Source organism: Gekko japonicus, unplaced genomic scaffold (genome assembly GCF_001447785.1).
Source record: "Gekko japonicus isolate JY-2015 unplaced genomic scaffold, Gekko_japonicus_V1.1 scaffold76, whole genome shotgun sequence".
Lineage (NCBI taxonomy): Eukaryota > Metazoa > Chordata > Lepidosauria > Squamata > Gekkonidae > Gekko > Gekko japonicus.
This window is the reverse complement of record NW_015166420.1, coordinates 539,212-551,454: the sequence shown is the minus strand read 5'-3', so window position 1 is coordinate 551,454 and position 12,243 is coordinate 539,212. Positions and strand designations below refer to the sequence as shown.

Below are 12,243 nucleotides of genomic sequence, written 5' to 3'. Positions count from 1 at the left end.
ATCACAGACGTTCAAGGTGATTAAGTGATTTACTCATAACGCAAAGAAACGTCTATAAGCCAAGCCTTACCTTAGAGATTCCGCATACTTTGGTGTCTATGAGAATCAGAAATGTTCAATAAGGTCACCTATATTTCCCTTCAGAAGCTTTTATGGACATAATAAAACTTTCCTTGAGCAAATAACTTCCTAAATTGCCCAATCCAAAATGTCTTTTCCCACCGAGTTTAATGGGGCTTACTTCCTGGTAAATATGCTTAGGATAACTATCGACATGATAGACTGTTTGTGCCTGGCGACCAGACTTGCACTGGAAGTTTCCAGATTAAGTTTAGATTTTCAGGAACACAGGGCCTGATTCAGACTGGGACCACAGCATGTGGAGAATGGGGGGGGGCTTAAGTCTTGCCCCACACACGCACACCCACATACACACGGTCTTCCCCAAGCTGCAATAACCCCTTTTGCCCTGTTGGCCCCATTGGCAAGACCAGGGGTCATTTCCTGCAGGAGCGCACAGGAGCGGAGCTCCAGCAGTAAAGAGCCCAGGGGGCGGGCACATGCAACAAGCCCCACCCTCTGCTCCCAGCAGCCCTCAGTCAGAGCAAGAAGCAGCCAGTTAAGCTGCAGAGCTCCCCCCGGCCCCCCGGTCCAAAACAGTCCAGTAACACCTTTAAGACCACGTTTTATTCAGGTACAAGCTCTCCCTCCTCTGGGAGGACAGATCTGCACGTCCCCCGTCCAAAACAGTCCAGTGGAGCCTGAGCGGTGGGTGTTGCCTTCTGACACACTTCCGGTGATGTCAGGGGGTGCGGCATATGCAAATGAGTTATGCTAATGAGCTATACTAATGAGCTCCTGCACCTCTTTTTCTACGAAATGAGGCCATTGGCAAGACTAACTTGTGCTGACAGATTCCGTGTGAACCAATGGACTACAGCAGGGGTCCCAAACTGCCAACCAGGGCTGCCATTTGCCCGTGGGGGTGGGGGATCCCCTGATTTTATGGGCTCCTGCCCACTGCCAGCCAGCTGGCTGGCGGGAGGGAATCTGCCCCGAAACAGTGGCGTCACACTTGACGTGCCTGCATAACCTGGGACGTCGGCACATCAGCAACAATGAGGGGTGACACTCTGGCTTTGGGGCAAAACTTGATGGTTTGATGCCGATTTTACCATAGAGTTTTGCCCCAAACCCAGAGCATCGCCCCCAATCAGTGTTCCCTCTAAGCTGAGTTAGTGTGAGCTACCTCAGAGTTTTTTAGCCTCCGGCTCACACGTTTTTGCCTTCGATCAGGAAAGATGGCTCCAGAGCAAACTGATTTATGCAGCAGCCAAATCGCTCGCTCACAACGGTAATGCCAGTAGCTCACAAAGTAGAATTTTTGCTCACAAGACTCCACAGCTTAGAGGGAGCATTCTGGGTGATGCAGGCATATCACGTGCAAGTCACTGTTTCTGGGGGAATGGGGGGGGCGCGCGACATCACTTCCCACTCCTGGAACATCCTCCCACTGGTGGGCAAAAGGGACCTGGCTACCCTACTGCCAACACCTTTCCTGGTGCTTGCCAACTGTTTGTAGAAAGTGTGCTGGGTAGAGCTTTTACCCAGCAAAGCTTCTGATTGGCCACTGGAGATTTGATTGGCTGTGCAATTTTTTTAAAACGTTGCTTTGGCAGCAGCTGCCACCACAACACAAGGATCTTCAATGTGTGGCTGAAGGGAACCTGTGGCTGCCGTTTTGTGGCTGGGCTCCACCTTCCGCAGCAACCATTCTGTGGCTGTGTCCACCACACTGTGTCAGAATTCCATATGGCCCGCAGCCTCTAAAAGCTTGAGTACCCGTGGACCAGTGTTCCCGCTAAGCTGAGTTAGTGTGAGCTAGCTCACAGCTTTTTAGCCTCCAGCTCACACATTTTCTGTCTCGTCTCGGGAAGGGGTGGCTCCAGAGCAGACTAACGTATGCAGCAGCCAAACTGCGCTCACAACTTTAATGCCAGTAGCTCACAAAGTAGAAGTTGTGCTCACAAGACTCCACAGCTTAGAGGGAACATTGCCGTGGACTACAGGATACATGTTCATAATCATGTGTGGTATGGGGAAAGGGAACAGAAATACCCCTTTTCCCATAATACCAGAACTTGAAGCTACTGGGTGGTAGATTTAGGAAAGACAAAGGGAAATAGTTGCTCATCCAATACATAATTATGGAATTTGCTGCAACATGATGTAATTTTGGCTATTAATTTAGATCAGGGGTGTCAAACATAAGGCCCAGAGACCAGAACCAGCCTGTCCAGAGCACTTACCCAGCCCACAAGAGGAGAAGAAGAAGAAGAGATTGGATTTATATCCCGCCCTTCACTCAGTCTCAGAGTGGCTTACAGGCTCCTTTCCCTTCCCCTCCCCACAACAGACACCCTGTGAGGTAGGTGGGCCTGGGAGAGCTCTTGTCAGAACTATGGCTTGCCCAAGGTCCTCCAGCAGCTGCGAGTGGAGGAGTGGGGAATCAAACCCGATTCTCCCAGATTAGAGTCCGCACACTTAACCACGACACCAAACTGGCTCCTGGTATGTACGTTAGCAACTGGTATGTACAGCAATGTAAGGTACTCCCCTTTTATGGTATCCCTTGGGGAAAAACCTATCCTTACGTGTGATTAAATACATTTATTGGGGCTTTTGTGAGTTCCCAAGTAAATCAGTTGCTTTCGCTGCTAGGAATCAATTACTTTTGTTTGTATTTTGAATAAAAAATAATACCGTTACTTGGGGTCGCCTGTGTCCTTTATAAAGCTTATATCTCCGGTACCAGGTGTTACAGTTAATGGCACATATGGCTGGCCTAACAAAGTGACATTTATGTCAGATCTGGCCCTCATAAGAAATGAGTTTGACACCTCTCATTTAGATGGCTTCCGAAAGAGCTAAGACAAATTCATGGAGGATGGGCCGGAAGCAGTATATCTCTGAATGACAGTCGTTGGGGAGACAATGACAGGGGGAAATGTTGGCATCTATGCCCTTGTAGGCCTTTTGCAGGGGTTTCAAGTTGGCCACTGTGGATGCTGGACTAGATAGCTCACAGGACTGGTCCAGAAGAGCCCTTCACCGCATGCTCATTCTGAACGCAGTTGCCTGCTTCTGCCACGCACACACTACAACTCAGCACTTGTTGCTGTTATAAGACACATCTGGCACAGAAGCACGTAGGCAGCGAGAGCTCTGCCACTCGCAGGGTTTGGCCACATCCAGAAGCTTTATTGGTTCACTCTCTCCCTGTACCTCATGCCGCTTAAACAATCAGTGGCCGAGAAACAGTTGCGGTAATTGGGAGATGACTAAGCCTCGTAGCCACTGAGCAGACAGGTTGCTCTCCTGGGAAGGGTTCCCGTCGAGCGGCATGACTCAGAGCAAAGTTTAAAAGAGAGGGAGAGGAAAGGAGGTAGGTGTGGAAGGGAGTTTGACCTACTGTTGTGTGACTTCATTGCTGTTGTGATACAGATGTGATCCTACCACGGAGAGGAACACATATAGAGAGGATGGCGTGCAGTCGTTTTCTGTTGCCCCAGAAGGTCAGACGAGAACCGACGGGTTGAAATTAAATCAGAAGAGTTTTCGGCTAAATATTATGAAGGACTTCCTGACAGTTAGAGCGGTTCCTCAGTGGAACAGGCTTCCTCGGGAGGTGGTGGGCTCTCCGTTGGAGGTTTTCAAACAGAGGCTGGATAGCCATCTGACAGCCATGCGGATTCTGTGAACTTAGGCAGATCACAAGAAGGGAGGGCTGGAAGGCTTGCATCAGTGCTTAGTTCTCGTGGCCCTTTCTTACATGCCCAGGAAAATGCCGATCACCACTTTGGGGTCAGGAAGCAATTTTCCTCAGGTCAGTTCAGCCGGAAATCCTGGAGGTTTCTTGCCTCCTTCTGGGCATGGAGCAGGGGTCACTGGGTGTGTGTGGGGGGGAGGTATTTGTGAATTTCCTACATTGTGCAGGGGGGTTGGACTAAAGGACCTCGGCGGTCCCTTCCATGATTCTATGAGCTGCTGTACACCATGCCAGACCATCGGGCCATCATGCTCAGTGTAATCTATCTACTGTCACTAGCAGGATTTTTCCAAGGACTCCGGCCAAGGTCCTTCCTGACCACAATGAACTGAGATGGAGGCTGAAGCTGGGACATTCCGTGAAGGAGGTGCTTTGTGGCTCAGAACACACATGTGCGAGCCCCCCTGCAGCGCTGCAAGAGCACAACAGCACCATGCTTTAATCTCCTCTAGTGTGCATATGTTGTTGTGCCACAGAGTCATTTCCACCTCATGGCGACCCTCTGAATGAATGACCTCCAAAACGTCCTACCATTAACAGCTGTGCTTAGGTCTTGCAAACAGAGGGCCTTTGTGGCTTCCTTGGCCGAGTCCATCCATTTCACGTTGGGTCTTCCTCTTTTCCTGATGACCTCAACTTTTCCTAGCCGTATTGTCTCTTCCAGGGACTCTTTGTCTTCTCATAATGTGACCAAAGTACAATAGCCTTAGTTTCATCGCCTCTAGTACGGGGATGCCATTTGGATTTTTTTCTATTGCTCCATCCTCAGTCACCTGACCCCTGCTCAGTCCACAGGTTGTGAACCCTCTGGCCATCTGCAGCAGTGGAGCTGCAGGGGCCACTGTTCCCTCTAAGCTGAATTAGTGTGAGCTAGCTCACCTTTTTAAAGTCTCCGGCTCACACGTTTTTGTCTCAGCTCAGGAAGGAGGGCTCCAGAGGAAACTAATTTAGGCAGCAGCCCAGTTGCTCGCTCACCCCTTTAATGCCAGTAGCTCACAAAGTAGGATTTTTGCATACAAGACTACACAGCTTAGAGGGAGCATTATAGGCCAGCCAGCCAGTCTTCTAACTATCAACTAGTGAAGCACAGAGAATGCAACATCTCTACACCCTGTGGCTCAAGTCCCCCATGTGAGCTTCCTGGTGCTCTGCGCACAGACGAGGCAATTTGCTGGGCCGCAAACTGCATGATAAGAGCACACAGCAGGAAACTCGCTAGAGGGATGGAGGAAAACAGAAGCGTCCGTACCTGTAATTCGGAAAGCGTGGACCTCCTCCTCGGTCCCCTTTAGGTTTTCGATCTCATTCAACTGGAGCTCTTTCAAAGGCAGCAGGCCCTGCAGGAGCACAACACAGCTTGTTTACTTCATTTTATTTGCAGTCTTATTGTACATCAGGCCAATTTCCATTGCCAGACTCTTCCATTTGAACGATATGCACGTATCTGAGCAGATTTCAGCTGTTATGAGTCTAAGGCCTCGTTTGTTTCCGCAGCAGAGGAAGGGATGAAACTGTTCCTGGGTGCAATGTGTCCAGGGCTTTTTCTCTGGGAGAACGTACCAGAACAGAATTCTGGAACTTCTTTGACAAAATTCTTTTTTTAAGGTTTAAAAGTGAATGAGTTTTTAGTATGCAGATCGAAAATTCCATTTCCCTCTTGAGAGTTCTGGCACCTCTTTTTCCAGAAAATAAGCCCTGTACGTATCACACTGTAAATGGGGGTTCTTGTGAGTCATCAACAGGAGGGAGGTCCCTCCTACATTTAGGAAGAACATAGCACGGCAGTAGAAGGACTAGGTTAGAAAGCCAGTGTGCTACAGCGGTTCATGAGCACACCTGAAGCTGCCTTCAACTGACTCAGACCACCGGTACATCAAGAGTTGTATACTCAGACTGGCAGTGGCTCTCCAGGGTCTCAGGCGGAGGTCTTTCCCATCACCTGCTACCTGACCCTTAACTGGAGATACCAGAGATTGAACCTGGGAATCTTGTGTGTGCAAAACAGAGGCTCTTCCACTGACACCTCGCCAAATCAGGGAGACTTCCGCTCAAATTCCCAAGCACCTTGAAGTTCCCTGCATGACCTCAGGTTAGTCACTGTCTCTGTCACCCTCATCCTGACCTTCGTCACAAGGTTGTTGTGAGGATAAAAGGGAGGAATGAAGAACTGTATGGAGGCCTCAGCTCCTCAGTGGGAGGACACACGCCCACTAGCTACAGTCAGAAGTGGTAAAATCCAGGTACAGCTTTACGACTTCAAATGCTGCTTATGTGAATTAGGTCTGACTCCCTAGCATTTCCATAAATCCAAAAGTGGAATTAAGCTCACACAGGTAACCGGGCCCTGAATCATACAAGTCAGAGAGCTGGTGCTTCTACAGTGATTTAATTATCTGGCTTTCGCCCAGACAAAATCGGCATCTGTCGTGCCCTTGGCTTTCTAAGGAATTTATTATTCATTGGAAGATATTGGCAGTTTCCTCAGCTTGAAGCCAGGACTGCCTGCCCACTGGCAAGTAATCTTTCACTCGATTGGCGTGTTCGTTTGCTTTTAGACTTAGGCAGCCAATCGGGCTTCTGAGATTCTGGCTTCTGTTACCTGATAGGTGAGTCCGTTCGGACCGAGGGACTGAAAATAGAGGTAGGCCTGGAAAAGTTCTAAGTAGCAGTCATTCACATCCTGTGAAAGGAAGAACACAAACAGTTATTGTTGTGGAGCAACGCATGAGTTAGGCTTTTAGATCGCCCTTCCATGGCTATGTGGTTTCATCAATCAGCCACCCCCCAGAGACAGCTGTTCCTTCCATGTCTTACAACATTGCTGGAAAAAGGAGGGGCTGTTGTCCATCAGGGAAACCTCCCATGGCAAGGGAAGTTAAATCCCTTATTTTCCCTTGCTCGAAAGCTAGTCGATTCTGACTCTAGGGGGTGGTGCTCATCTCCGTTTCCAAGCCGAAGAGCCAGCGCTGTCCGAAGACTTCTCCATAGTCATGTGGCCAGCATGACTAAACGCTGAGGTACACAGAACGCTGTTACCTTCCCACAAAAGTGGCACTTATTTATCTACTTGCCATTCCTTGCTTTCAAAGTGCTAGGCTGGCAGGAGCTGGGGCCAGAGACGGGAGCTCACTCCGTCACACAGCACTAGGGTCTCAAACTGCCGAGCTACCGACTTTCCGGTCTGCAATTCAGCGTCTTAACCTCTGAGTCACACCCTCAAACTGCACCAAAAAAAACCCTGCATCAGACCTTTGCATGGTTTCTGTTTGTATGCCCAAAATGTGGGACGATTCAGTCGCTTACATCCAAACTTCTGGTTTGTCTTGACTCTTTGCTTTCTCCTCCTTGCCTCCCAAAAAGGATATCTGACATTTCCCATCCTTCCACGGAACTCACCTGACAGTGCTGAAACTTAAATTTGACCTTCGAGTAATAGATAATCTTCCCCAGGTTCCGCACCACAGTCTTCCTCCGGCCCTTCTTGAAAAGGGCGGGGAAACGCTGGTCAAAGTTTTCTTTCCCATTTTCCTGGCTCGTGAGGTTCTATAAGAAAGACAGAAGAGGGATGTGATTGAAATATGGATATATAGAAAACGGATCGTTGTAGCTGAAGGATGAACCCACAGATAACTGAAAGTTGATTGTCAGCAGAGGTCGATTTGGGGGGGATCGCGGGGGATCACAGTTCCCCCGGGTGAGGTGCGGGGAGGCGGGGCACATGACAAAGCCCCGCCCCCTGCTTTCGGCCCTCATTCAGACAGGAGGAGGCAGGAGAAGAGGGAGGGTAAGTTGCTTCCTCTCCGCCTCTCCCCACCCCTGCCTGCCTGGGGCCAGGGAGGGCCTTGGCGGGGCTTCCTTGCACTCCCGCTGGCCTTGGAGGTCCACCGCCGGGCCACTCATGGGGCTCGGCAGTGGAGCTGCAAGGCCGCCGCTGGCAGCCAGGACCGTTGGGGGCGGGGCCCTTCGCGGGGCTTCCTCGCACTCCCGCCGGCCTTGCAGGTCCACCGCCGGGCCTTATGACACACTTCCGGTGATGGCAAAAGGTGTGGCCTTATGACACATTTCCGGTGATGTCAGGGGGTGTGGCATATGCTAATGAGTTATGCTGAGTTCCCCTAGCTCTTTTTCTCCTAAACGACCCCTGGTTGTCAGTAACGTACGCCTCCATTCTAATGCCATTACTCCCTGTCATTTTGGCTAGAACCTGACCCTGCTGCCTTTGCCAGATCTAGAACGGTTGGTTTGCTGCATTTTTAGAGGTCGGGAGGGCCGGAGGAGGTGCAGGTGTGTCTGTTTCTTGTTTCTGGGGAGGGAGAGAGGGAGGAGGTGGTGACTTTGCTGAACTTTTTAATGCCAGTACCAAAAGGTTTTGAAAAGGAGGTTTAGATGGCCATCTGACAGCAATGCTGATTCTGTGAATTTAGGCAGATCGTGAGAGGGAGGGCAGGAAGGGTTGCATGAGGGCTTAGTTCTCGTGGCCCTTTCCTACACGCCCAGGGAAATGCAGATTGCCACTTTGGGGTCAGGCAACAATTTTTCTCCAGGCCCGTTTGGCCGGGGATCCTGGAGGAGTGGTTTGTCATCTTCTGGGCATGGAGCAGGGGTCACTGGGTGTGTGTGAGGCGGAAGGTATTTATGCATTTCCTGCATTGTGCAGGGTGTTAGACTAGATGGCCCCAGAGGACCCTTTCAACTCTATGATTCTATGATTCTGCTCAGACTGGCAGCAGCTCTCCAGGGTCTCAGGCAGAGGCCTTTCACATCACCTCCTGCCTGATCCCTCCTTTTTCACTGGAGATGCTGGGGACTGAACCTGGGACCTTCTGCATACCAAGCAGATGCTCTACCACTGAGCCATGGTGTGCCAGAATTGGGTTCTGTAATTAATAGGCTGTGTGCAGACCTTTTTTTTTTTTTTTTTTTTTTTTTGTATTTCTGTGAGAAAATGTACTGAAGCAGTACTCTGAGTGCTCACCTGCACTCACCCAATTCTCCTCCGTAACCTTCTCTGGTTATTCTAGTTTATCACAATCTTCATTTTCCTTTCTAATCCTGCTTTGGAGTTCTGTCAAATTAAAAGCAACCGAGTCCCAAACTTCGGGGTGTGCATGATTTCATTCCCTTCTGTTTGAACCTGTACCAGAGTCCAGTTCACACGGAAAATGAAGTTTACAGACATCACCCAAAGCATATGGAGGAGGAGGAGGAGGAGAAGGAGAAGACAAAGAAGACGACGACGAAGATGACAACGATGGCAAAGACAACAGCAAAGATGACGAAGATGACAGAAGATGAAGAAGAGTTGGTTTTATATCCTGCCCTTCACTACCCAATGGAGTCTCAGAGCGGCTTACAATCTCCTTCCCCTTCCCCTCCCAACAACAGACACCCTGTGAGGTAGGTGGGGCTGAGAGCTTTGAGAGAACTACTCTTGAGAGAACAGCTCTGAGAGAACTGTGACTGACCCAAGGTCACCCAGCTGGCTGCATGCAGAGGAGTGGGGAATCAAACCCGGTTCTCCCATGTTAGAGTCTGCCACTCTTAACTGTGACTACACCAGAGACATAAGCGAAAGATTCACAATCAAGCAGTGTTTTATGGATCCAGCCGGGGAAACTATTCAAAGATAACAAGCACTGGGAACTGCGAAGCTAGAGCCTGTCCTCAACCATTAGATTTTGCCAGGCTTTCTCTCCACCATAACTTATCAAGTCCTTCCTGGTTTGACCTGTGATCTACCAGATCCTGGATTAGCTCTGCATAAGACCCACCAGATTCTATTCTGATTCCAACCATAACATAAATTGAATAAAATAAATAATAAATAAATAAATAACCCACCCAGCCTCGCTCTTGACTCTAATTACAACCTGCCAGGTTCAACGGCAGCTTTGCATCAGGCCGGTCAACTTCTGCCCTGACTTCACCCATGACCCCACCAGCCTGGCTGCATTCCCAAACCTTCAGATTTCTCTCCTGGACTAGCTTGTCCCCCCCCCCCCCCTGCACTCCCTGAGTTGACTGGGGAGTGGGAAGAAGAAGCAATAGTTTTTGCAATCAAAGCCGGCAACCCGAATCAGCAGAGACGCTCGCTGTTTAGGCAAAGTCAGACGGGAGGAGTGTTTGTTGCCGGGTCTCCATGCCAGCCTGGGGGTGTTACTGGCATGCGGACTGTTTGCTTACAGCCCTGGAGAGAAGCCGGGTGAGGGGGCTTAAAAAGAAGCTAAAATTAATCTCCTGTACAAGCAGCACGAAGATTAACCCAGCTAAGTGGTCTGAAAAGGCGCTAATTGAGTTTGACCCACACGAGAGGTTGCCAGACCTGGGCAAAAAAACAAGGTCTCAATTTAGGCCGATGGGTGTCGTGTACATTCCCCCAGCTGCTTTCCAAAGAAGAGCTCTGCACAGCTTGGACATAGAAGGTCTCTTTCCATCCAGTTCTTTATATGTATTTAGCCTTACAGTCACACCTTATTTGCTATGGTGTCTATTATATACTGGCCTTTGAGGCAGCTTTCTCAAAAGCGATTTCTCAGAACACAACAACACACACACAGAACAATCCCAATTTATATACAATTTGGAACTAGCTAAACCACACCCCTAGAATACTAAGGTCCAATCAAGAGTGAGCGCTAAAGACCAATAGGGTTTGTTCCCGCCGAAAGTCATAGTCTTTCTTAATTGGTCCGTTCCACAACATCAGCCAATCAGGTTGTTGATTTTAGGATATTGGGAGTCTATGAAGCTTGTGACTGAAGCTCAGGTTCATTCTCCATTCAGGCTATCTACATAAGGTAATACATAACAGTGTCTCAGCACAGGGACCAGACATTGTCAGTTAGCAGAGATTGGAAGCAGACAATTGCCTTTCCAATAAAGTAAGTTGAAAGCCATGTATAAGAACTATTGTACACACTTCTTTCTAATGCTTCACTGTCATTTTTTTTTTTGCCAAATAGGTGTGGCAGGTTGTGGGAGCCGCATGAGAAACCTGCAAGACCTGTTTATCAGAGACAGATCACGGGACAAATGGTACAACATAAAGCAATGATGTGGCTTATTATATTAACTTCAGCTGTCAATTCTCTCCAGCCAGGGAGCAATTGCAGGATCTTCTCCCTTGTCAAACCTTGGAGGGCCTGTGCTGAAGGAGATAGGAAAAGATTCACGGCTACCTAAACGTATGCAACTCAAGTGTCAGAAAGGGAAAAGTTCACACATCGCCTGAAGCTGAACGTTAGGCTCCAATCGGAGGCCCACAGCACGATCCAGGAGGGCAGAAGTTAGCCGGTCATATCTCTGCCTAATCCGTATGGGCCTGCTTTCTAGCAGCCGGTGCCAGGGAGACAGCTGCTGCAAAGTCGGGCCCTTGATAAATGGAAGGATCAGCAGTTAATAGCCAGCCCGACACTGCTCCCGAGTGCTCTTTCGTTACCTCACCTCTCCGGTATGGGCTTCACCTCCTACATCACCCACTTTAGCAGCCATCATCAGCAAGAGAGGAACTGGTTAACTGGTGACAAGGTGTTAATTGTTTGTGAGCCCCTTTTATCTTGTGTTCCCTTGGCTTTGCTGGGCCTAATTGGATTTAAAAAAACAACAACCCTCAGCGGCACCTATAGACAGATAACACCATTTGGAAGAGGCTCCAGTGGTCTGGCAAGGAGAAAAACACCGTCTTCAGATTTGTTCAGAATGCAGTGTTACGTTCGTGACTTTTTAAATTCTCAGAACGTTTTCTGTCAATGTTAAAGAGCTTGGCCTGGGCTCACTCAGTCTCATCAGACCTTGGAAACTAAACAGGATCCGCTTTGATTAGTACTTGAATGGGAGACGCCCAAGAAAGTCTTGGGTTGCTACGCAGGCACTGGCAAACCACCCCTGAATGTCTTTTGCCTTGAAAACTCTATGGCAGGGGTGTTCAGCATAAGGCCCGGGGGCCGGCACCGACCCGCACAGGGCTCTTATGCAGCTCGCAAGCAACTGATGCAAGGGAGGGAGTGCTGGGGGGGGGTGTAGTCTGCAGCCGTCAAGCATCGTGAGAGCATCTGTCCAGCGCTGCACTGCTGCCTCTCCAGTCCGTCCATGTGAGTTTTCCTCTGCACCCCACACCCAGCCCATGGGGCCTTGCAGTGAGGATACATGGAGCTTACCAGCTGTTGTCCTTTATACAGTTTATATCTCCGATACCTGGAATTATGTTTTATGGCACACATGGCCCGGCCCTGCAAAGTGACATTTATGTCTGATCTGGCCCTCATGAGTTTGACACCTCTACTCTATAGGGTTGGCTGCAACTCCCCCCTCCCCCCCAAGATGGCTTTTGAGCATCATCTCATAGAACAGGTTTACAAGATTATGCATGGGATTGGGCAGGTAGAGAAAGAAGTACTTTTCTCCCTTTCTCACAA

The 12,243-nt window shown here is 49.4% G+C and overlaps 1 protein-coding gene across 1 annotated transcript in view; it reads right to left on the bottom strand.

Moving 5' to 3' along the window:
• Positions 1–12,243, bottom strand: part of PLEKHN1 (pleckstrin homology domain containing N1) — a 77,502-nt gene that overhangs the window by 37,581 nt on the left and 27,678 nt on the right. The window contains 3 exon segments of the mRNA XM_015411678.1: positions 5,079–5,166; positions 6,429–6,509; positions 7,226–7,372. Of these exon segments, the coding sequence (XP_015267164.1) occupies positions 5,079–5,166; positions 6,429–6,509; positions 7,226–7,372 (316 nt within the window).